This window comes from Podarcis melisellensis (genome assembly GCF_964234715.1).
Source record: "Podarcis melisellensis genome assembly, chromosome: 14".
Lineage (NCBI taxonomy): Eukaryota > Metazoa > Chordata > Lepidosauria > Squamata > Lacertidae > Podarcis > Podarcis melisellensis.
In genome coordinates, this window is record NC_138546.1 from 21394767 (window position 1) to 21419009 (window position 24243).

At 44.3% G+C, this 24243-nt stretch overlaps 1 protein-coding gene and 1 pseudogene across 3 annotated transcripts in view; one reads left to right on the plus strand and one right to left on the minus strand.

Annotated features, from left to right (window-relative positions):
• The window catches only part of ABAT (4-aminobutyrate aminotransferase), a 47563-nt gene extending 24418 nt beyond the window's left edge, over window positions 1-23145 (plus strand). For both annotated transcript variants that reach the window (XM_081887431.1, XM_081887432.1), the window contains 11 exons: window positions 903-952; window positions 1433-1513; window positions 2442-2534; window positions 2998-3060; window positions 4475-4538; window positions 5378-5526; window positions 6107-6244; window positions 7374-7541; window positions 8473-8619; window positions 11317-11428; window positions 18426-23145. In XM_081887431.1, the coding sequence (XP_081743557.1) occupies window positions 903-952; window positions 1433-1513; window positions 2442-2534; window positions 2998-3060; window positions 4475-4538; window positions 5378-5526; window positions 6107-6244; window positions 7374-7541; window positions 8473-8619; window positions 11317-11428; window positions 18426-18547 (1187 nt within the window). In that variant the 3' untranslated portion in view covers window positions 18548-23145. The remainder of the gene's footprint in view (window positions 1-902; window positions 953-1432; window positions 1514-2441; window positions 2535-2997; window positions 3061-4474; window positions 4539-5377; window positions 5527-6106; window positions 6245-7373; window positions 7542-8472; window positions 8620-11316; window positions 11429-18425) is intronic.
• Window positions 7663-8130, minus strand: LOC309356226 (small nuclear ribonucleoprotein F pseudogene; annotated as a pseudogene). Its single transcript has one exon. The product of its transcript is annotated as a small nuclear ribonucleoprotein F pseudogene (transcript).
• Window positions 23146-24243: the final 1098 nt, after the last annotated feature.

The following is a 24243-nucleotide window of genomic DNA, read 5'->3' on the forward strand; positions in this document are numbered from 1 at the left end:
GATTCCTAAATCATGCTCTTTCCCTCCATGCCCTGTTCGTCCTTAGAGGCGCTCTATTTTCTTCCAGCTTTAGGGACAGCTGTCCCAGTGAGCTACCCTAGACGTAGCTACTGTCCTTGTGAAATGAAAATTCACAATAGCACTCTGTCAAATAACAGAGCAGTTGAGGCCAGGCAGTGATCCATTTTGCATGCATCACTAAGCCAAACAATGGCTTTGACTGAATGAGTAAGTGTTGCAGGGGGTTGGACTAGATGACCCTTGGGTCTCTTCCAATTCTATGATTCTGTGGTGCACAGTGCAAAAATTGTGGCCGCTTGACTCCTCCCCTGTTCCCACAGTCACTGCACTACCTGGAGTTAAGCCATGGTTTGGCTTAGAGTTATATGCATAACCATGGCTTAGCTCTCTTGCTCCAAATAAGCGACAAGCTATAATCAAGTTTGTTCCAGGAACAGAAAGACTGGGGGAGGAGCGAAATGGCTGTGATTTCCTCCCTGGGTGCCAGCACACTTGCCTGCTCACACATAGTCATGGTTTAGCTTAGCATTATGTGCCAACCAGGCCAATGTTCGTGTTGATTTCCTGTGGTTTCTGTTCCTCATGTTCAAATGACAACATAAAACGAGAAAAAGGAAGTGAGCTAGAATGTGGTCATCAACAGCTCCCAGACTCAAATTATGTTTTCCAAAAACCTTCAAAGGGTATGCTTTCCACCTACCAACATTTCCTCTCCTAAAATTATTTATTTTGGCAAGCTAAGCTTTCGGCTATGCCCTCCTCCCCCCCACTAAAAGGCATACAGTGGGTTGAGGGCAGTTAAGTACACCTTGAACATGTTAGCTGTAAGGTGGCAGGGTTCCTTGAAAGCCATTGGAAATTCTCTCTCTGTTTTGTTTTAGGTTACAGCCATCCAGCTCTTATAAAACTCCTCCAGCAGCCCCGGAATCTGGTAAGAGAGAGAGAGAGAGAGAGAGAGAGAGAGAAATGGATGGGTAGGAATAAGATGAAAGGGGAAACTCAGGGGAAGGGAGGAAGAAGACAGGTGCAGATGTTAAAAAATGTAAAATACATAGGAATATAGGAACCTGTCTGTCTTATACTGAAATCAAACTATTGGGGCACCTAGCTCAGTATTGTCTACACTGACTGGAAGCAGCTCTCCAGGGTTTCAGACCAGGGGGTTATTCCCAATCCTATCTGGAGATGCCAGGGATTGAACCTGGGACCTTCTGCATGCAAGGCAGAGGCTCTACAAACAAGCCTAAGAGCCTTCTCTTTACAAACATAGGGAACTGTTTTGGACTTCAGTTCCCATCGTCCCCCCCCAGCCAGTACCTCCTTTTTGTAGTCCAAAGCACCTGGAGGGCATGAGGTTGGTAAAGCCTGTGCTGTTCAGTGCTGACTTCAAGCTTTTCATCTTGTTTTCCAGAGTACCTTTGTCAACAGGCCTGCGCTGGGGATTCTTCCCCCAGAGAACTTTGCTGAAAGGCTAAAGGAATCGTTGCTTTCGGTACGTTTTGCGTTGCAGAGAAATGGCCCCAACACGGATGGTTTGGGAAGTTTCATTGCACAGCAGCCAACCTCCTGGTGTGGTTTTTAATTTCCTTTTGTAGTGTGAATGGTTCAGGTTCAACCCTCCTGGCCCCATGTCCTCTGCACGAGCCATGTCCCTCACTGGTTCTTCTTCACACCTTGAGTGTGTTCGCCTGACTGGAATATGTCATTGAACTCTGATTTCTTTTCCTTGCCTGGATGGGGAACAGAGGGGGAGATGTGTCCGTGTGTGCAGAAATCCGCCTACTGTACAAAAGTAAAATGTACCTGTGTTGCTCCACCCACTTTTGCCTCTGGCCCTGCCCACCACTCCCATGTGGCCCTCAAAAGGTTACCCATAAGAGAATGTGGCCCTCAGTGTGAAGAGGGTTCCCCACCCCAGCTTAAATCAGCACAGATGGTACCTCAAATTTTTGTTTGGAGAGCCAAGCTGTCCCACCTCACTGCCACCTCCCAACATTTCCATCTTGCAATGCCAAAAAGTAAAATATGTAACAAAAAGCCAAGCCATTCTGGACACCCAGGCGATCACAACACTATGATGAAGGCTTTAGGTGTGTTTAGCACTACACAGTGGTAAGGCCATGAGGAAAATGGCCCCTCTAGGGCTCCTGTGCATGTGCCTCTATGGCACAAGCCATAGAGCACAGAGACGGGACAAATGTAAGTTAAGCTGAATATTCAGTTCTGCTTCTAAATCAAATTTATGGAAATTGTGGAAGTGGAGTCAGTTGCTCAGGGAAAGTTAATAGGTCACTGGTGGTGGTGGTGCCTAAAGGGAAGAATATGCCCAGGATATGTACTTCCTTGAAAGTCTCTTGTGTTGTGCCTTTTGAGATTAAATGTCACTGTGACTCTTTTTTTTGCTCTCTCCCCATTTACAGGTGGCTCCTAAGGGTCTATCTCAGGTTATAACCATGTCCTGTGGATCTTGCTCAAATGAAAATGCCTTCAAAACCATATTCATGTGGTACAGGGTGAGTAAAACATAGGAGACCATCTCAAAATCCTACAATCTCCAGGTGAGGCCTTGTTGGTGGTGCTGTCAGCGTGGGCTGCTTGGTTGGCATTGACCCATGGCAGGGCCTTTTCAGTGGTGGCTCCCCAGTTCAGTAATCTCCTTTCTAGAGAGGTGCATCTGCCACTATCTTCAGGTGGGATTCAGTCCAATGTCAGCAAATTCAAGTCGAGCAGTTATAGTTGGTTAGGAGGTCTTGCACTACAGACCCACTCTCCCAAAAGGTCCGACATTTTATATAAGAAAAACTCACTGGAAAGATTGGGGCAACGCTTGCTTTGACACAATGTCATCTACCCTTCCTGCAAACAAAGCAGGATGAATACTCAATAAACAGGCCATCTGGAAATGCCCCATAGAAATTGATGCTGGAATATTTTTCCATCTCTGGAAGTTTAATAGGAAGCCCATTTGTTTTCCAGAGCAAAGAAAGGGGGCACAACAGTGTTACCAAGGAAGAGCTGGAAACATGCATGATCAACCAGGTAAGAGAGCCGTATCTGAGTCACCTGGTGGAGATTTGCAGATTCTTGGATGCAAAATAAGCATGTGGAACCTAGAGGCAGCACGATCCCCGTTAGCATCATGGTCAGCCTGTCAGATTAAGACCAGAGAGAGACTCGGGTTCAAATCTTCAGGCAGCCATAAATGTCACCTTGAATGAGTCACCCTTATCATAGCCCACCTGACAGAGTTATTGGGAGGCTAAGACAGGTATAGGATGGTGGGGGGAGAGAACTTTCCTTACCACCCTGAGCCCCTGGTATGGAAGGACACAAACGTTTTGCAGTTTTACTCTTTTTGTTATTCTGTCTTGCTTTCATTGTAATCGAAAGACACCTAGAATACAGGAGAGATGAGGAATAGGTTATTCCAACAAAGGTCCCCTCCTTCTAAGCCTGGTCGGTTGCGTAACAATGCCTGGAGCTTCAGTACAGGGCTTGATGCTGCCACCTAGAGAGGCTACTGAATTATGCAACCAATATTATGAGAGTGCCTGAATTCATAACCTTGCTGAAGCAAGTCCATCCAGTCCAGCATCCCATTTTCATAGTGGCCAACCAGTTGGAAACCCACAAAGAGGACCTGACCACAAGAGGGCTCTCCCCCTTCTGTGGCTTTCAGCAACTGGTATTCAGACGCATCACTGCCTACGGCCTTGGAGACAAGAGTGTAACCATCATTTCTAGTAGCTATTGATAAGCCTTATCCATGAATTTGTCCAGTCAACTTTCAAAGCTATCCAAGTTGGTGGCCATCCCCACCTCCTGTGGCAGTGAGTTCCACAGTTTAACTATGTTCTACATGAAGAAGACCTTCCTTTTATCTGTACTGAATCTTCCAACATTCAGCTTCATTGGATATCCCTGAGTTTTCGTGTTAAGAGAGAGGAAGGAAAACTGCTCTCCATGTCAGACATAATTTTATGAATTTCTGTCATGTCGACTCCGACTTGCTATTCCTCCCGACTATAAAGTCCCAGATACTTCCACCTTCCTTCACAGAAGAGTCACTTCACCCCATCAATCATTTGGTTAGCCCTTTTCCCTACCTTGAATTAAAGCGCATGCCATAACTTTAGTTCTACAACACGCGAATGAATTCAGACGCTCTGTCGCCCTAGCACAGCAAACATGCTTTAAAAGAGAGAACCTGACTTTTTGCGGTTTGGAAAGTGACAGGGAAATGCATTGAAAAGTGTGGGATGGGCAAGTAGCTAACAGGAAGGCAAATGAACACCCTGCAAGCAAACTGGGTCAAATGCTTGTGGCTGTACGACATCCTAGGGATAAGAAGGAACGTTCAATAAAGACCTGATGTCATCTGACTTCTGAATAAACTTTGTGCCAGTGGATCAGGATGAATGCTCAGCAAATAAGTTTCTTGTTTTGATTCCAGCCTCCCGGTTGTCCAGAGTACAGTATGCTTTCCTTTATGGGCGGATTTCACGGGAGAACTATGGGTAAGGAAAAGTGTTTAGATGTGTGCTTTTGGGGGAGGCAGGGAAGAGTTTGGGGCCACTTGAACCTCTGCATTGTGTGGTATCCTTCTCCCTACTTTGTCTGGAGGATGGGGGTAGCAGTGCAGAAGAGAGGGCTACGAGATGTCATTTTGCCATGGCCCCCCTCAAAACAAACAGCAGCCTTGGCAGTCAGGTAACATCAATGCCATGCAGTTGAAAGAGGCCTGTGGTGATAGAATGAATGCTACTGACAAGCTAGTTGGATAGGCGGGTGGGTGGGTGCATGCCATTTTTTATAATGATAATAATAATTTATAATAATAATTTATTATTTCTACCCTGTCCATCTGGTTGGGTTTTCCCAGCCATTCTGGGCAGCTCCCAACAGAATATTAAAAATAGAATCAAACATTAAAAACTTCCCAAACACGCTCCTGCACGTTAAAAAATAAATCCTCTCAAGTAGAAAACTAGCAAAGCAGTATAAATTTTCCTGCTGCACTACTTTTCTTCTTGTGGGGAGCTTCTTTACACAAGAAGGAGGTACTAAAAATGAGGCTCTTTCACACCTGCAATTTGAGCGGTACAGTCCATTCTCTTCATCTCATTCTGAGGCAGGGTAGCATAATGGGATCGATAGATGGACTGTGGGTGAGTGGCGTGGGTGCCACATCTTGAATGTTTTATATTATACAGTATAACTATGTTTTATATTATACAGTATAACTGTTACTTTTGATGCTTAGCTGCCAGAAATGTATTCTAAGAACACCAGAAAGGAGAGAAACTGCTTTAAAAAAATAAACGAGTCAATGTGCTGGTGTTGCCCCTTCCTGCAGGTTGCTTAGCTGCCACGCATTCCAAAGCCATCCACAAACTGGACATCCCTTCCTTTGACTGGCCCATCGCTCCCTTTCCAAGGCTGAAGTATCCTCTGGAAGACTTTGTGAGAGAAAATCAACAGGAAGAGGCCCGCTGCCTAGAAGAGGTGAGATCTTGGTCATGAAATTCTACTCATATATTGATTCAGAGCAGAATTCCAATGTGTAGTTAGCTGAGTAAAAAATTAAAGACATTGCAGGATTCCCCAAAAATAGACCAGAGGCAATTAATATTTCATCCAGCAGAGCTTTACTGCTGCTACTGAAGGCAAATGAACATAATGGTCACAAATCCAATATATTCAGGATTGGCACTGCCCATAAGAAATCAAGCTGCAGCAGACTTAAACTTACAATAACTTATACTAAGTCCCTCAACACTATATACAGAACACCACACCAGAAGGAAGAGAGATAGAAAGAGAAAGTGAAACTCAGGCTCCTTCTGGCCTTACTATTATAGTCAGCGTGACCTTGACAGAAAGAGATAAGAGAACCAGTTTAAACCAACTGGACTTAGCTTCTCTGAAGGAATAACCCAAACATCATTTGTTCACTTCACCCGCCCCAAATCATTTCCATTTCATTTTCCCTTAAAATATAAGTTGGCTCTTACATTTAATGTGGGGGGGGGGGGGTGTCAACAGCCAGTTTTTTCAAAAAATAAAAAAAATGTTCAACATACAGGTGGAAGATTTGATTGTAAAATACAGGAAAAAGAAGAAAGTTGTGGCAGGAATTATCGTTGAGCCCATTCAGTCAGAAGGAGGGGACAACCATGCCTCAGATGACTTCTTCAGAAAGCTGAGGGACATTGCCAGGAAGGTTGGTAGAAAGCCAGACTTAAAATGTGGGATATTGCCAAGCTTCCCATTGTTTGTGGTGGGTTGATTTGAATGTTTGCTGTTGTTGTTGTTGTTGTTACCGTTACGAGGCACTTGTATCCCAAAGGCTATGTTTTTATGCTGTTCCAAGAATCTCTATTCTATCGTTTATTTTTTATTATCATAATTGTATTTATGTAACTTTTGATTTTTATATTGTATAGATATGCTATGTATTGACTTTTGTGTTCTATGTTATAAACTGCCCTGTGGTCTTTCAGTGCAGGGTGGTATATAAATTTGTTTAATTATAATTATAACAGAGAGCAGGATAGACTGCCTCCTCTCCACCCCCAAAAAAGAATTATGCTTAGATGCACAGGTTGAAAACAAACATGATAACGCAGCAGTTATTTGGGGTTGTATCCAATGCTAATCCTACTCTGAGTAGACTAACTTGACCCCACTAAAAGATAGGGGAAAAAATTAAATCCAGAGGCCCAGGTGAATAAAAATCTTTTTGCCTGATGCCTAAAAACAGATAATGATGGCGCCCTGAGGAGAGTATTCCACAAGCCACTAAGAAGGCCATTTTTGTGTCATTCCCTCTGCACCTCCATCAGAGGAGGCACATGGAGAAGGGCCTCAGATGAAGACTGCAGGGTCCCATTGATCCAAGAACCCATTTCTCAACTGCACAGCAATTCTATTGGTGGGATGTGCAGTGCAGGCATCTCAGATGCTTCATCCACATATCCTGTAAACTGCTGTCTCCTGCAGTCATTGCAGGGAAGGCAGTAGGGAAACATCTGTCCTATTCAGTTCCTTGTTATTCCTCCTAACCCCACCTGCTGAGAGTCCCAGTTCTTTATTTTACTAGTTATTGCGCTTACATTCCACCTTTTACTCCAAGGAGTTCAACTGGTGCACATAGTTCTCCCCCTCATTTAATCCCCACAACAACCCTGTGAGGTAGGCTAGCCTGAGAGGCTGTGAATGGCCCAAGGTCACCCAGTGCGCTTCTTGAGTTAGATTTGAACCCTGGTCTCCCAGGTCCTACTCTAGCACTCTAAGCACTACATCACCACTGACTCTCCAAGTAACTAACATTGTCCACTTTCTCTGAGCAGCATGGCTGTGGTTTCTTGGTGGACGAGGTGCAGACGGGAGGCGGATGTACCGGCAAGTTCTGGGCCCATGAACACTGGGGCCTGGATGACCCAGCCGACGTGCTGAGCTTCAGTAAGAAGATGATGAGTGGCGGGTTTTTCCACAAAGAGGAATTCCGGGCCAATGCTGTAAGTCGCAGATAGGGAACCTTAGCTTTCATTTGGTTCCACATGCTGCCCTACAATATCTGTGCAGCTGGTTTTGTTTAGTTTAGGTTTTTTGGTAATTTTTCTTCAATGACAATGTTTATCGTTTGGCCATAAAAAATGTTACTTGACGAAACTTTCAAAAAGCAAACAAGCAAAACCGGACAACTAAATTTCTTAGCACAGTTAAAAAACAACAACTTTCCCCCCAAAATAGTTATTCTCTCATTTCTCCATCTTCTTCTTCTTCCACACCCCTTATATGAAGGACATTATTGCACCTTATCAGAACTTCACCAAGGTGTCCAGATCATGCACCATCAATATATTCTTCTGTATTTGCAAGCTGCATGTTCATGTAGCCATCAACAGAGACGAGGTAGCCTTTGTATTCCATCCCCCACTTCAGCTTCACCATCACTGGCTTCCCAGTCAGCCCGTTTAGGAAGGGCTTTGGATTGAGAGGCAGACTCATAGCAACCAGACCAACCTAAGGGTGGCTGCGGCAACAAAAAAATTACTCGCAGGCAGCACGTGTGCCCGCCAAAGCTCTGCTGTGCAGCTGGTTTTAAACCCCTAACCCCTATCTCAGCTGACTCCCTGGTCATTCTATTAAAAAGTGCATTAGAGGAAATTGAACCACACTCAACTCCATTGAAGTGCATGGAATGTTTTGTTTAAATGTCGGCAGGCAGCCTTGTTGCTTTGATGGTGGGCAGCAGCCTGACAGAGGGGCCAAAGACTCCTTCAATTGTCTTAACGGATCAAGGAGCAAAGATGTGTGAGGCATTATCTTCTTAGCTTGCACTGCTGTTAGTTAAACATACTGGAATCTGTTGGGCTAAGCATTTCTTACAATCCTCATTGTTTCTCCTGTTCCCTTGTTCTCTCCTTCCATCCATCTGCCCTGCAGCCATATCGGATTTTCAACACGTGGCTTGGGGATCCCTCCAAGAACCTTCTGCTTGCAGAAGTCATTAATGTTATCAAAAGAGAGGATCTTCTCAGCAATGTTACGCATGCAGGGAAAGCTCTGTTGTCAGGGCTGCTGGATTTACAGGTAAGCCTCCATGCAAAAAGATTTTATCAAGTGCTGTGCCATAAATTGTGATTTCTTTCTTTCTTTCTGGCTGGAGGCAGTAATGCTTCTGAAAACCAGTTGCTGGAAACTGCAAAATGGGGAAAATACTCATGTGCTCAAATCCTACATGCGAGTTTCCCTTTGACGCATCTTAGTGGCCTGATCCAGAAAGATTCTTCCTACATTGATTAAATCTGCTTGGGTAGGGTACAGGGTTTCTGATGCACTTTTGAGGTGGCCAAGGGCAGTTTGTGAGCTTCCTGTCATTCTACAAATCATCTCACTATTAAGCTACAAATATATATATATGTACCGCTCTTGCAGGTGCCAATGCTAGGCTGGTACTTAAATCACAAGAGTAGGTTTTGAAATGCTAAAGAAATCCCAGAGTGCCCCAAGAATGAGGCCAAGAATCATTTTTAGTATATGTGCTGCCGAAGCGAGCACGAGGCCAAAAATCAGATGCCTCTTCTGCAGAGGAACAAAACCTTTGAGAATCTGGGGGACAGATTTTAGCACAGCACTAATTTCAGATTGGCCGGTTCTTTGTATTGCGGCTGAGCGGCTATTATAAGAATAAGAAATCCAGGATTGGGTTGCAATCACAGCCCAAGCTTTTTAGAAGATGCTGACATTTTATTTGCAGAGAGAATAACAACTTATTTACATCAGGGGCAGAGAACCTGTTCCCTCCCCTCCAAATGTTGCCAGACTCCAACTCCCATCAGCCTCAGCCAGCCTAACCAGTGGCCAGTGTTGATGGGAGTTGTAGTCCATCAACGTCTGGAGGGCCACAGGTTTCCCATCTCTGTTTTGCATGGACTCAGCAACCGTGGCTTAACCCTCAAGCTTTCCTCAAGCCATAGGTGTGTAATTATGCAAACTGGCTGTTACTGTGAGTGCTGGTAACGCAGCCAAATCCATATACAGTATCCTCTGCCACAAACACACTATCACTGCCTCCAGTCACTGTGTGGTGCAAGTAACACGCAATCTCCAGTCGGCAAGGTGCAAGCAAAGTCCTGCCTTCTCCGGCAGTTCAGCAGGGTGCAAGGACTGCTTTGCACCAACAATACCTTCTGTTCTCACTTGCAGTAAGAAGACACCAGCTCCGTTTATTCAGCAAGGTGCCAGCAAAGCTGTCTTCTGCAGCCTGGCTTTTCGTCCTGTGATTCAGCAGGGTTTAGATTAACAGCTGGCAACACCACAGTGTAATATACAACTGAACTGCAGCTGTGAAAAAGGCAGATGTCATCTTAGAAATCCTAAGGAGAGGAGCTGAAAATAAAACAGTCGATATTGCTAGGTCGTTACACCTGTCTTTGGTGACACCTGACTTCGACAGCCCTGGTCACTTCACTTGAAGAAGGATATTGTGAAGCTCAGAAGTTTCAGAAAAGGGGATCAAAAATGGCCAAGGGGTTGGAGGAAGGTTTACAAGGATTGGGGCACTTTAGTTTAGGGGGAAAGGCAAATTAACAGGGGGACATGACTGTGGTATATAAAATTATGCATGGTGTAGAGAAAGGAGATAATGCTCTCCTACATACACTCTGGTTAGTGACTGAAAGAAACTGATTCATTCTCCTGCGTAATTTAATAAGAATGCAGTCATCCAATGAATCTGAATGTTAGGAGAGTCTGGACGGGCAAAAGATAAGTACTTCTTTGCACTCGCTCCCATGGGAGGCAGTGATGGCCACCAAGTTGGATAGCTTTGAAAGAGGATTAGACAAATAGTAGGGTTCCCATATTTCAAAGAGTGAAAATCCAGACACAAAAGTAAAAAATAAATAAAAAATTAATGCTGTTTTTAAGGAAAATCAGCAAAAACGACAATGCCGACATGGGTTGCCATACGTCCAGATATTCCTGGACATTTTGCCAATTTCCACCCAGACACAGCTTCCTACTACAGTATTCTGTGTATGTCTGAGAGATTCCAGCCGTATGGCAACCCTACAAATTCAGGAACGAGAAGGAATTGCAAGCATGGAGTGTGTTGTTGCACTCAGATCCTGCTTCTGGGTTTCCATCAGCTATTGGCTGGTGATGCTGGACTAAATGGGCTTTTGGCCTGATCCAGCAAACTCGCCTTTGTCTTGCGACAAAGCAGCAGCCAGCAGCCGGCTTGGTTTTCTTTGAAGTTGCCACTAACAATAGCCATTTTTGTTAGGTTCTATTTGTGTTTGGGGGTCTCTTTTTAGCCTTGCATCTGGATGCCACGCCATAGCTGTCAACTTACAGATTTGAAAATAAGGGACCAGCAGCCTCAAAAATAAGGGATCAGCAGCCAAAATAAGGGATCAACAATTACTTTGATAAAATACATATTTTGTTGCATACAAATGGCTATTAGGTCCATAAATTACCATATAGCATATATTCAACACAAAAAAGCAACAATTTGTTGTTGACAAAGGACAGCTGGACATAGAAAGGGCCCCATTACCTTCAGTAGCTTATTTAAGGGACATCATCAATAAGGGACAGCAGCGGGACATGGCGCTGGGATAAGGGACTGTCCCGCCAAATAAGGGACGCTTGCCAGCTATGCGCCGCGCGAGAGGCTTCTCCCAGAGAAGGCAGCTCCCTGGTCCACTACTCATCCTGGCTTCTCTGTTCGTAGCAAAAGCAGAGTTAGAACTGACTTAAATTCTCCTTCCCTCTTTTCAGAGTCGCTACCCACATCTGATGAGCAGGGTGCGAGGGCGAGGGACCTTCTGTTCATTTGACACTCCAAATGATGCTATCAGGAACAAGCTCATTGTACTAGCCAGAAACAAAGGTAAGGCTCTGTGGGTTTTGTAGCTGCACCTGTTTCCTTATTTCTCATCAATTTGAGTCGCAAGGGTTTTGGCTACTCTGCATAGCCAATGGCCAGTGATGGTGGGAGTTGTCATCCAGTGGCATCAAGCAGCTGCATAATTGCTCTCATTTTGCATAATAGATCCCACCGGTTTTGTTTTTTATTTAATGCTACTAGTGACAAAAGGGCAGCGAGGTCCAACCTGCAACCAGTGAAAATCTTGATCTCTTTGGCATCAGAGTTCACTGCTATTCTCCACACATGTTCATGCACGTTTTAGCAGGAGTAAGAACTAGAAACTTACTTTAAGAAACAAACAGAACGGAGAGTTTCTTATTTGTTTATAATTTATTGTAAAATAAACTTAATTATGTATTATAAAATAATGCATTGCAAAACACTGAACAATTGATCCTGCGGATTTACAATACTTATGGAAGTTGTTCCAGCCGTGTTATGCTCTGAACTATAAGCTATCAAACTACAAACAGCTATCCCAAATCTTGCTTCAATTTGGACCTTAGTCTACAGCTGGGTGGAGTTTCCGACTTCCTAAGAGACATAGTTTTTGAAAGAGGAAGAATAACCCCTGATTGGTAACAAAGATTTACAAATGGTACTTACTAGGAAGAAACGTAGGGACCTGGGGATAGTGACAAGCCCATTGTTCCAGGAGTGTTATGAGAAACAGAGTAAAATCACGCAATACTTTTCACATACAAGGGACAACGAGAATGGAAATGGAAATGAGCAAAAGATGGCTGAGATGGTTGAGTTGAAGCAGGATGAGGCCCTTCCTTTTCCCTCTGCTGCTCAAGATCACTCAACCTTCTCTAGAGGAATACAGGACTCGGAGAATAACAACCAAAATAGAAATACAATGAGCCTGGCCCATGAAATAGTCTTGGCTGAGATATTATCTTCAGAGTTACAGGAAGAAACCCGAAACTCCCAGAAATCCCAGACTTCATCTATGGGCTCCCAGACGGAAAACAATGACTGCTATCCTCAGGACTGGCTGCTCTCTATAAATCTGGATCTGGCAGCTATGAAAAAATATTTAACAATAACAAATGGGCTGCTCCTGACACTAGTGGAAAATTATCCCCTCCAAGCTAAAGGCTCAGAATTTCATGGTGTTGATCCACCAACCACCCCTCAAGAGCCAGAATATACAAAGCAACCAGCAACCAGCAAGTGCACACAAGGATCATCAGCGGAAAATCATTTACACCAAGGAAAGGACATAGGGTTGTATGTCTCTGTCCCCAAAACCGAATTTCCTATCGAAGTAAATCAAAAGAAGCGAGGCATCAGTAAGAGATCCCATAAGAAGAAAGCTGAAACTAAAAAGAAAAGTAAGAACATAAAAACTGCAAGGAAATCTGTTATAAACCGACGTGCATGTAAAGTATGTTGGAAAAGACTATATAAGCTGATCCCAACAAAATCAAAAACAAACTCTAACAAACCTGCTATACATGGCAGCAGAGAGAACAACAGTGTGGATCCAGAAAAAAAGATCCAGCTGAAGTCTTTGAAAGAAACACCATTGCTGCCTAACAAAACAAGTGAGGAAACGGAATCACTACCCGGGTGCTCTATGCTGAAACCTCAAGGATCCATAAATATTAAAGAAGACTCATCCCATACCATTGATTATGGCAGATCTCAAGATGAGCCAGTAGCAGGGCAAGATCTGTCCCAGGATAAAGGATGGAAACTGATACTGGCAGATAGGAAGCTAGCTTTTCTAAACTACCCGAAGCCAAAGGGCTTCCTTACAAAGGAAGAACGCTCGGTGCATTTTGTGAATACTTTAGATGATATGCTGCCAGGAAAAATAAAATTAAATGACATTACCTCAGTAGATTTCATATTCTACAATGGATACTCTCTGCGAGTGATTGCCTCCTTCAAAGATCAAAACTTGGCTAAAAATATATATAGATCAAGACATTTGCTGTTAAAGAAAAGGATAACGGTAACAAGATATTTTGAAAACAGCACATGTTTGAATTTGTTTCCTGATGATTTTACGACAGCTGAGATAAGATTTACTTGTAAACCAAAGGAGGAGAGAGGACACTCAAAAGACAAACTGGAACATACTGAGCAAGGGTCCTTGAAACTAAGACAGGAGATGAGACTGCCTAATGAGGGGACGGATAACTTCTATCCAGAAGAAAAGGCATTAATAAATCAGTTTGGATTGTTGCCTTTCCTTGCCCAATCTGAGATCTTGAGAAGATTGGAGACCCTTAGAAATAAGCTAACAGAGATGAATGCTCAGGAAAAAGTAAGAGAGAAAGAACCGGCAACGGACCAATTAAAGAAAGAGAACCTCTCTGGAAAAGCCAAGACAGACCCCATGAAAGATTACTCTTATAATACCTCTGCAACTGCAGAGATAAACCTGTTAACAACAGATCTAACACAGTGCGCAAGGGATAAACTACCATCTAAGAAGGAAACCATCCCTATGACAACCATGAAAGACTACCTCTATAATACCTCTGCAGCTGCAGAGATAAACCTGACAGCAACAGATCTAACACAGTGCGTAAGGGACAGCAACAATCTACCATCTAAGAAGGAAACCATCCCTATGACAACCACAACGCGCTCTTGGACCAGCATGAGATACCTGGATGAGGATGAACTTGGTATCAGTCAAATAGAACACCTCAAGGTAGATTCGCCAAAAAAAGGAGTACTGATCACTAATGTTAGCACGCTGCACCCTTCAATTGATTCCATTGAGTACCTGGGCGATAATACATCTATGGACATTGCCAAAATGAACGAAATTCAACCAATAGATAAAAAGATAGGCCCTAAAAATCTTTCAAAGGCAAATTGACTAAGATCAACTTTTGGCAAGACAACGTGCAACCTTGCCTTGCTAACTTGGAATATTGCAGGTTGGCAAAAGAGGGTTTCTGACCAATCCTTTGCTAAATATATCCAGAGACATGACATTGTGTTTCTCCAGGAGACCTGGAGCACAAGTGAAGTGGAGTTAAATGGCTTTTCTGCGTTCTCCCTCCCAGGTCTTTTAAGTACTAGAGGGGGGCGAGTTAAAGGTGGGTTAGTTACTTTAATCTCAACAAGGCTAAGGGCCATATTTAAAAAACTAGACCCACTAGACCATCCGGCCACAGCTGTGCAAGTACAGTGGAGGACCCACAGCTTGCTGCTGATTAACGTATACCTACCCCCACAAAGAGAGAAAAGACTGATAAGAAATACTTGGGCTCAGTTAGAACAGTATCTTGACAAACTATCAAATCAATTTCCTGATGCCTCTGTAGTGGTGGCAGGCGACCTAAATGCCAGAACTGGACAATCTGATGAGGCTTTGTATGCCCATTTCCATGAAACAGCCCCCATTATAGAGGAAGCCCACTCAATACCAGCTAGAATCTCAAAGGATAAAGGCTGCAATTATGCCGGCTTATGCCTATTACACTTGGTCAACAAGTTGGACTTGGTTATACTAAATGGCCGTACAGAGGGGGAGAAGGTCGGAGAATTCACATTTATATCTAACAATGGCGCCTCCACAATTGATTATATAATCGTGTCGTATGATCTTCAAAACAAAGTTCTGGAATGCAAAGTGGAGGAGCGCTTAGACAGTGACCATCTGCCATTAAGTGCACTCGTAGCTGCGGGAAAGGATTTATCCTGCGCTGAGAAAATCGAACATTCGAGCCCTACAGCTTTGGAGCTCAGATATTCTCGTATCAGATGGACAGATGAACTGCATAAGGAAATTTCAAGTAGGCTATGCTCAAAGGAATTCCTCACTAAGAGAGAAAACCTTATAACTTCCTCAAGCCATGAATTAAAGATAAATTTATTTCAGGAGTTAATTTCACTCCTTCAAGATTCCCTGAAGGAAAAAAGGAACAGGTCAAGTAGGCAATCCTCAGTATATAAAAACTCCAAACCCTGGTTTGATCAAGAATGTCAGGACGTGAAGCTAAACTTACTGAAAAAATACAAGAATTATAGATCTGCCAATTTACCCCAACTCCCCACGGTCTGGTTTGAAGATAAACGAAATTATAAAATCTTGATCAAAAACAAAAAACTCCTGGCACAGAAAAGAGAATGGAAATGCCTAATAGATGCATCCAGAGAGAGAGATTCGGCCACCTTCTGGAGACTGGTAGCAAATGGAGTGCGATCTACCTCCTCAGAAGTGGAGTATACTATACCTGCAGGGACTTGGGAGGCATTTTTCCAATCTTCATATTCAGCTCTGCCTTTGACACAGCCACTAATACAGTGTGCGGCAGGTGATGAGTGGCCTCCGGTGTCGGTTGCGGAGATCAGGAGGCTTATTCAGGCACTCAAACACAGAAAAGCCCCGGGAGCAGATAATATCTCTCCTGAGCTTCTCAAAGCCAATATTGACTGGTGGGCCCCAGTCCTTGCCACCCTATTCACCAGCATAGATCAAACAGCAATAATACCAGAGGACTGGGGATTGGCAATCATCGTTCCCATATTCAAGAAAGGCTGTAAACTTGATCCAGCCAATTACAGACCAATCAGTCTCTTAAGCATCATTAGCAAACTTTATGCAACTCACTTACGTGAAAAGTTTGCGGACTGGCTGGAACAGGAGCACATCCTAAAGGAAGCCCAGGCTGGTTTCAGGGCACATAGATCAACTCTAGACCAAGGACTGGTATTGCAACATCTAGTGGAGAAATACACCTCAAAGAAAGGAGGCTCCCTCTATGTAGCCTTTGTAGATTTCAAATCAGCTTTCGATTTGATACCCCGGCACAGACTTTGGGAAAAATTAAATGCCACAAACATCGATAGACGTCTTTTGCTTCTTATCCGTAGACTACATGAAAATACTCGGATCCGTGTTAGATGCGACCGTTATGGGAACCTATCAAAGGAAATCCAAAGTTTCCATGGTGTCAAGCAAGGCTGTGTTCTTGCCCCTATTCTATTTAACTTCTATATAAACTCCTTAGTCGGAAAGATGGAGGAAGCAAGCACTCATCCCCCAAACCTAAATAATATACCAATCCCAGTCCTTTTGTACGCAGATGATGCGGCACTTATTTCCTTCTCTTGTGTGGGTCTAAGAAAACTTTTACGAGCTCTTACAGAGTATTGCGAAGCTGAACACCTAATAATAAATTACACTAAATCAAAAATTATGGTGTTCTCCAAGAGAAAACTCCGACATAAATGGAAAATTAATAACCAACCTATTGAGCAAGTAACATCTTTTAGATATCTTGGAATAATTTTTGATGAGAAGGGATCTTGGTGCCATCAGATTAAGAATTCCATTGTAAATGCGCAAAGATCTTCCAGAGCTATCATAAGATTCTTTTACAGAAAAGGAGGTCAATATGTTCCTGCTGCCTCCCAGGTCTTTGTTGCAAAAATACTTCCACAATTGATGTATGGCACCCAGATATTTAATTGTCAAAAACTCAAGTCCCTGGAATCTGTACAAACTAAATTTTACCGCTCCCTACTAGGGTTACCTACCTGTGTCTCCAACACAGCCATCAGGCTGGAGGTAGGTCAACTCCCTATTAATGCCAGGATATGGATCCTGAAGATTCACTTCTGGCTAAAACTCATATTTTTCCCAGTGGGAGTGGCTCCATTGACTCTACTAGACCCGTTCCAGTCTAAATGGAGATTGTCGCTTTATGAAAAATTGAAGGGCCTGGGGCTTTCCCCACAAGAACTCATAGCCTCAGGTTTTGAAAAGGCTAAAAGGATGGTGAGCCAGCGAATAGGAGATGTAGAGCTTCAGGACCATATGAGCAAGATAGATAAATATCCAGCTATCCAAGATTATGGAAAAGGGTTTAATCTAACACCATATTTGCTGGATCTACAAATCGCAAAATACAGGCGGGCGTTTACCCTTACCAGATTTGATGTACTGCCATCTGCCTTACTAAAGGGCAGATACGAGGGCACACCCTATGCTGAACGAGTTTGCCCATGTGGTCTGAAAGAGGTGGAAACGGCTTCACATGTGTTGTTACACTGCGACCTTTACGGGGATATTAGGTCACTGTTTATCTCCCCTATCGTTCAGAAATTTCCAGGTCGATCTGAATCTCAGCGGCTGAAAATCCTACTAGGAGATAAAAACCCAGAAGTAACACTGAAAGTGGCCAAATTTTCTGCGGCTGCGATCAAGCGGAGGGCATTAGCTGTAAAAAAGTAAAAGACTTGACCCCTGGACAAGCCCCCCCATTTTTTAAGTCTATACATATACTGTAGTGCATATATGTGTATATATGTGTGTGTGTGTGGGTGTGTGTGCATATGTGTATTGCTTTTATGTATAATTTTACAATTTTTAATTGACACCATTATTCCCTTTGTAAACTATTGTTTTTTTATGTTTTTTCTGGTCTATGACCGTAATAAATTTATTCATTCATTCATTCACAAAAGATGATCACTTTGGTAAACAAATCCTCCATGTTACGAAGTCTGTTTTCAAGTCTGCAGATTATTTTGTTTTGGCAATCACAAACCAAGTAACTCAGTGGTGGACTTCAGGCTTTAAAATTTCAGCAGCACCCTGTGCGACACCAAAATCTGAGGGGCCCACCTCTTGCCTTTTGATGCTTGTCATTGTCATGCTGCCCCCCGCAGCACCCTCTCCGCTGGGCATCCAGTGCGAGTGAACCAGTTGCACTCCCCTAAATCCGACCCTGAATAACTTATTTGAAATCAGAAAGAAAAAGCAGAAAATGTGAGTCACATCCAATGACCGTTAAAGCTTGCCCACTGAAATTAAAGGACGAAGCAAACTTAAGTCCATGATTTTCAAGGAGTCTGCGCTGAGGATAATTTAGTTTTCTATTTGAAGGAGGGATTTAGTGCAAAGTGTACATTCCTCTGCTTGTATGCTGTCTGACTAAAGAGCACAAGGTATTTCTAAACTGCGTTTTCCTGTCCTTAGGTGTCGTGTTAGGAGGCAGCGGCGACAGATCAATCCGTTTCCGGCCTACTTTGGTCTTCCGCGACCACCACGCACACCTCTTCCTGAACATCTTCAGCGACATCTTGGCAGACTTCAAGTAGCCGAGTCTTACCTTGCACTGAGAGAGCCCAAATCCTATAAGAGTCTGAGAATAGTTTATTTAAAATCATAAACATATATATAAATATATATATATATATATTTTCACTAATAGGAAAAACCGAATTCATAAAGTGGGGGGTTTGTTTTGTTTTTCAAACGTTTGTTTTATTTTTCCATGCTTAGCACCAATTCGAGCTGCTTCTGACTTAAAACTCTGGACACCCTCTGGTGCTTTTGAAATTCCTTGCAAGTATTCTCGGTTCTGGGCAGCCAACTTAAGGGTTGTTCATTATCTTGATTAGGACACATGCTAGATGTTTGGTGCATTTAGTCTCTGAAGTGGGATTCCTGAGAGCTTCCCGGCGTTTATAACAACAAATTTCCTACCCTTAAGGTGGCAGTGAGACTTTTGAAAATGCACACCTACTGCCACTGATCCAGAGCTCTGTATACATACCAATGCAGATGGGAGCAGCTATTCATGCACATCCATGCACACCCCAGAGCCCCCAGACCCACAAATAATCACTGACTGGAGCCAACTGTGTTTGTATTTAAGCAATTGAATCATTCCCCCCTCTTTTTCATAAAAAAAACCTTTTTTTCTTTCCTTGCATATATGTCCCGTTTTTCTTCTTCTGTGATACCAAAGGTGGTATCTGCCAGGTTCCCAGGACATCTCCCATCCAAGCACTGACTGGACTCAGACCTGCTTAGCTTCAGCTTGCATGCCTTTGGACTCAGACCCTGGGTCCCAGTTTCCTTTTGAGTTCCCCATTGCATTTCCTTATATGCAGATCACCAGAGGCTTATACCCAATTTCTCTTTGATGCAGTTTCCTAACCCTGCATGGGTCACTGCCCTTGAGCATTGTAGATGTTTGGGATCGCTACCCCAACCCTTTTAGTGGAGATGCAAGGCACTGAACTTTGGACCCCTGGCCAGTGAGCTCCTCCTTAATAAAGAGAGGTTCCTTTTTATACCTACCACACTTCCTGTGCCAAATATCTCTGCCAGCACAGAACTCTCCTTTGCTGGAGGATTTTAAGCAGAGCTTAAGTCAGAGATTCATTAGCTATGATTCCTGCATTGCAGGGGGTTGGACTAGATGGCCCTTGGGGTCCCTTCCAGCTCTGGAATTCTGTGATTCTACTAAAGTCACATTGGTGAGACTAAATCACGTAGATGGTGCTTCCGAAGGCAAACATCTGGCTTGGTGCAAAAGGTCCCGATTTGCACATTTAGGAATGCACAATGAACAGCCCTGTTGCAAAGGTGCGGAAAGGCACCCCTCATCTGTCGGAACCAGAATACTAATTTCTCTTAGCAATGCCTAGCCTTTTGCAGATGAAACATGGCCTGCGTTAACTGGTGAATACACCAGCTCATTGAACGTGGGGCAGTTTTTGATGACCTCCCCATTTTACAATCCCAGGCAGGCAGCAAAAGCAAATGGTCCGTCCTGCCACCCCAGACCTGCAGCTGCATGTGGCTGGACTGTGTTTTAGCCCTGAAGCATTGTCACTTGGCCTCAAATATCTTCCATGCTGGGGCGATATGTCGCACACAGATGTCCTCCTGCCAATTTTGGTGTCCAGAGAGAGAGATGGGGGGGGGGGGAGAAGCAGCAGAGTTTGTGAGTGTGGGTTTTGAAGTTTTGGGTTTTTTTACAAGGTTGTCTGCTAAGCAGAAAGTGTGGACTTTTGTATGGATTGGGAAGAAGATATGTTTTAAGGAAAGTAACACACACACACACACACACACACACACACCACTAAATAATTTTCAAATAACTTCTTCAGCACTTTTAACACTAATTTTAAGTTTCTAGACTTTGTGGTTGTAATACACAAGCATGTGGCTTGCTTGTACAAGACTGGGCCAAACTCCATGTGCTTTTTTTTAGAGAACTGTGCCTTTATTCCGCCCCACCTCCCCTCCCACCATGCATACCCTTCTCATAAATGGAGTTCTTTATGGGATGAAGAGACAGAGAAATTCACCCTCCTCTACTCAAAATGCTCTGTCACAACTCCTTACCTTGCTGTCCCTGTCACTCAGTATTGCCTGAAAAAGGGGGGGGGGGAGAAACATGTGTTCAACAGAAAGGGGGTCTTCTGTATGCACCCCCCCCCAAAAAAAAACCCATCCTGTGCTATGTCTCCTATTTCCCTTTTAAGACAACATCAGCAGCAGGACCTGCTCTGCCATTAGGCAGAGGATGAAAAAGCCATTTCAGGCAGCTGATTCAGTGCGTCCTGAAAAATCAGCATTCAGGACTGCTTAATTTATTACTGCCAAGGATGGGGAGAGGAGGCTGTGTGTCTCAGGTGCCAAAATAACTTGTCTGGCAAGGGGTTTCAGGCATGGAGGGTTCCCTAGTCCTACCTGGATCTTCTGCATGTCAAGCAGATGTTCAGCCACTGGGTTATGGCCCTTCCTTTTAGGAACATAGAAAGCTACTTTGTATTAAGTCAGACCATTGATCCACCTAACCCAGTATTGTCTACTACACTGACCAGCAGGGGCTTTTAAGGATTTGGGGCATGGAGTCTCACCCAGCCCTGCCTGGGGATTGAACCTGCAATGCTTGACCACCAGAGACAGGAAATAGCACACAGTGGGGTTATTCCCACTTCCTGGGAATCTTTGACTAATCCTTGTGGTTATGATACGTGGAAGCACTTAGGCAATGACTTCTAAAATCTCAGAAGTCAGGGAGATGGCAGAAGGAGATTTGCAGGGATTGAGGGAAGGGCGTCAGATCCTTTCCCCCTCTCCCTCGTCCCCTACCTGCCATGATAAGCAAATCTGGAATAGCAAAATTATAGCAATGCTGAACAATCTATGCAAAGGAGAGAGACCACGGCATGATTTATGCAATCACAAAATCGCCAAGACCTTTTCAGTAGGCAGCGTAGGAAGAAGCAAGTGGAGCCTTCATTGGCCGCTTTGTGTCACCAGACCTGCTGATAGCTGCATTGCCACTCTTTGGCCATTTGTAATGGGGGCGCTGTAGGGCAGCAGGTCTCCCATTGATCAAACTGCTGCAATTCCACAGCAGGGCACCCTTGCACTTGACTGCTGGAATCCCCAGTTCAAGACTGCCCTGGCACCTTACAATAGCAGTATCGTACCAGTCTGTACCCTTGGGTACCTGTTAACTAAATAGCTCCAATAATCCTGAGTGCTCCAAGTCATTAGTTCCAACAGGCTAATTGCTTCTTCCTCACATTTCATTTTATACTGCCCCTGCCTTTGATGCTATTCTTAATGTCCAAAGAACTCCTTTACCTATGGGGATAGGACATAGCTGTCAACCGTCCCTTATTTAGCGGGAAACTCTCTTATCCCAGCACCATGTCCCGCTGCTGTTCCTTATTGATGGTGTCCCTTAAATTTCCCGGGTTTCATGCTTGCCCGACTTGGGAGGGAAGCAGCGGCTCGGGGTCCTCCGCCACAAGAGAGAGCGCGCGCTGGCGCCGTCGTCCTGGTGCGAGGAGTTCCATCGGCCCTTCCCTGCCCGAGGGGGGGGGGGAGAAGAGAGACTCTTGCCCACGCCGCCCCTAAGCGGCAGTAGTGGTGGCAGCTGAGGAGGCGGCCTGAGGGAGGAGGAAGAGGAGGGGATGGGCAGGGATGCAGAAGGGCGGCGCTTGAGCGGCCGCCACCGCACCGCAACCGCTTCATGCTGGATTGACAGCATCTGTCAATCCTACCAATGTATGTAACTCTTTACAATAGCAAAATCCCCTATTTTGGCTGCTGATCCCTTATTTTCAAATCTGTAAGTTGACAGCTATGGGATAGGAATATATACACCCAAAGGTTCCAGGCCTCTTTGTGCATAAGAAAGAAAGCTTATCCCATGGCTTGCGACACTTAGCATTTCAAAACGTAGTTGGGGTGGGTGGTGGGGGTACTAAACTACTTAACGCTCCTGCCCTTGGGAGACTGGATTTCTTCTGCATGTTTTTCCAGATATTTCCCCGCAAGCACCCATGCATCAAAGTTTAATCTCTACCGCATCTTTAGCAGGTTGGAGACCTTTGGGAAAGAAGCCAGACTCCATTGCCAGTAGCAGGGAATCAGAGTCCTTCAGCATATCGACACAATTGACGTTGTAGGCATCCATAGAGAGTCTTGTACTTTAGCTGTGATTCCTGCATTGCAGGGGGTTGGACTAGATGACCCTGGGGTCCCTCCCTGCTGACGGAACCCCAAGATCTGGTAACCTGCACATTTGCCACATTCTTTTTTTATTGTTCATAAAATAACTTCTCCGCCTGTCCTGTTTCTTCTTTTAAAGTAATTTTTTTAAATGGAACACTGTTAACTGTGAACACGTGTGCACAACCTAACCATGGCTCTCAGACCATGGTGGATGCTTTAACCTAGGGAAGCTCTATGGTGTTAACAGACATCCTTTTTTAAAAAAGAAAGTAATAATCTTTGTTTACAGCCTCTCTGTTAACTGTGCCAAATTCATGCGTGAGCCAGTACCTAACTTGATGTAGCCAGTTACCATGTCGCACAGATCCATGAAATAATGTTTCCTGTGTTAATCAGTATTCTTAAAATAAAATATTTATAACTGAAATCTGACGGGAGTAGAGGTGTTTTTTTAAAACAGGGGGAGGAGACATTTGGGGCCAACGAGTCTGAGCTGTGTGTGTGTGGGGGGGGTGACGACAACATGCCAGTGAGGAATGGGGGCAGAAGTAAAGGATTAGAACGTTTATAAAACACAAGTTCGTAAAATCCTGCATGGTACAGAGAAAGTGGATTGAGAAAGGTTTTCTTCCTATCTTGAAACACTAGAACTTGTGAATGTTCAATGAAGGTTGGAAGGTTCAGCATAAAAGGAAGTTCTTCATGTAGCTCATGGTTAAACTGTGGAACTCACTGCCACAGGAGGCAGTGGTGGCTTTGTTGGGCAAATTCACAGGGAGAAGGCTATCCATGGCTACTTGTCATGAAGGCTATTATGTACCTGCACAGTCAGAGGCAGTAATGCTTCTGAATGCCCATTGCCGGAAACCGCAGGAAGGGAGAGGGCTCCTGGGCTGGGGTTCTGCTTGCAGGATTCCCATGGGGCAGGATTCCCATAGCTCAGAGGATGCTGAGCTAGATGGGCCATTGCCTTGATCCAGCAGAACTCCTCTTATGTTCTTATAAATAACAATTATTATTATTATTATTATTATTATTATTATTATTATGTGGGCAGAACAATGAATGTAAAGGTTAACCTCATAGGGCAAGGTTTTTTAATAAACACCTATCTAACGAAGGGACGCGGGTGGCGCTATGGTCTAAACCACTGAGCCTCTTGGGCTTGCTGATCAGAAGGTTGGCGGTTCGAATCCTCGTGACAGGGTGAGCTCCTGTTGCTCAGTCCCTGCTCCTGCCAACCTAGCAGTTCAAAAGCACGTCAAAGTGCAAGTAGATAAATAGGTATCACTCCGGCAGGAAGGTAAACGGTGTTTCCGTGCGCTGCTTTGGTTCACCAGAAGCGGCTTAGTCATGCTGGCCACATGACCCGGAAGCTGTACGCTGCTCCCTCGGCCAATAAAGCGAGATGAGCACCGCAACCCCAGAGTCGGCCATGACTGGACCTAATGGTCAGGGGTCCCTTTACCTTTACCTAACGAAATGCCATGATCAGAGTTCAAGGAAGCATGCAACTGGGGCAAAA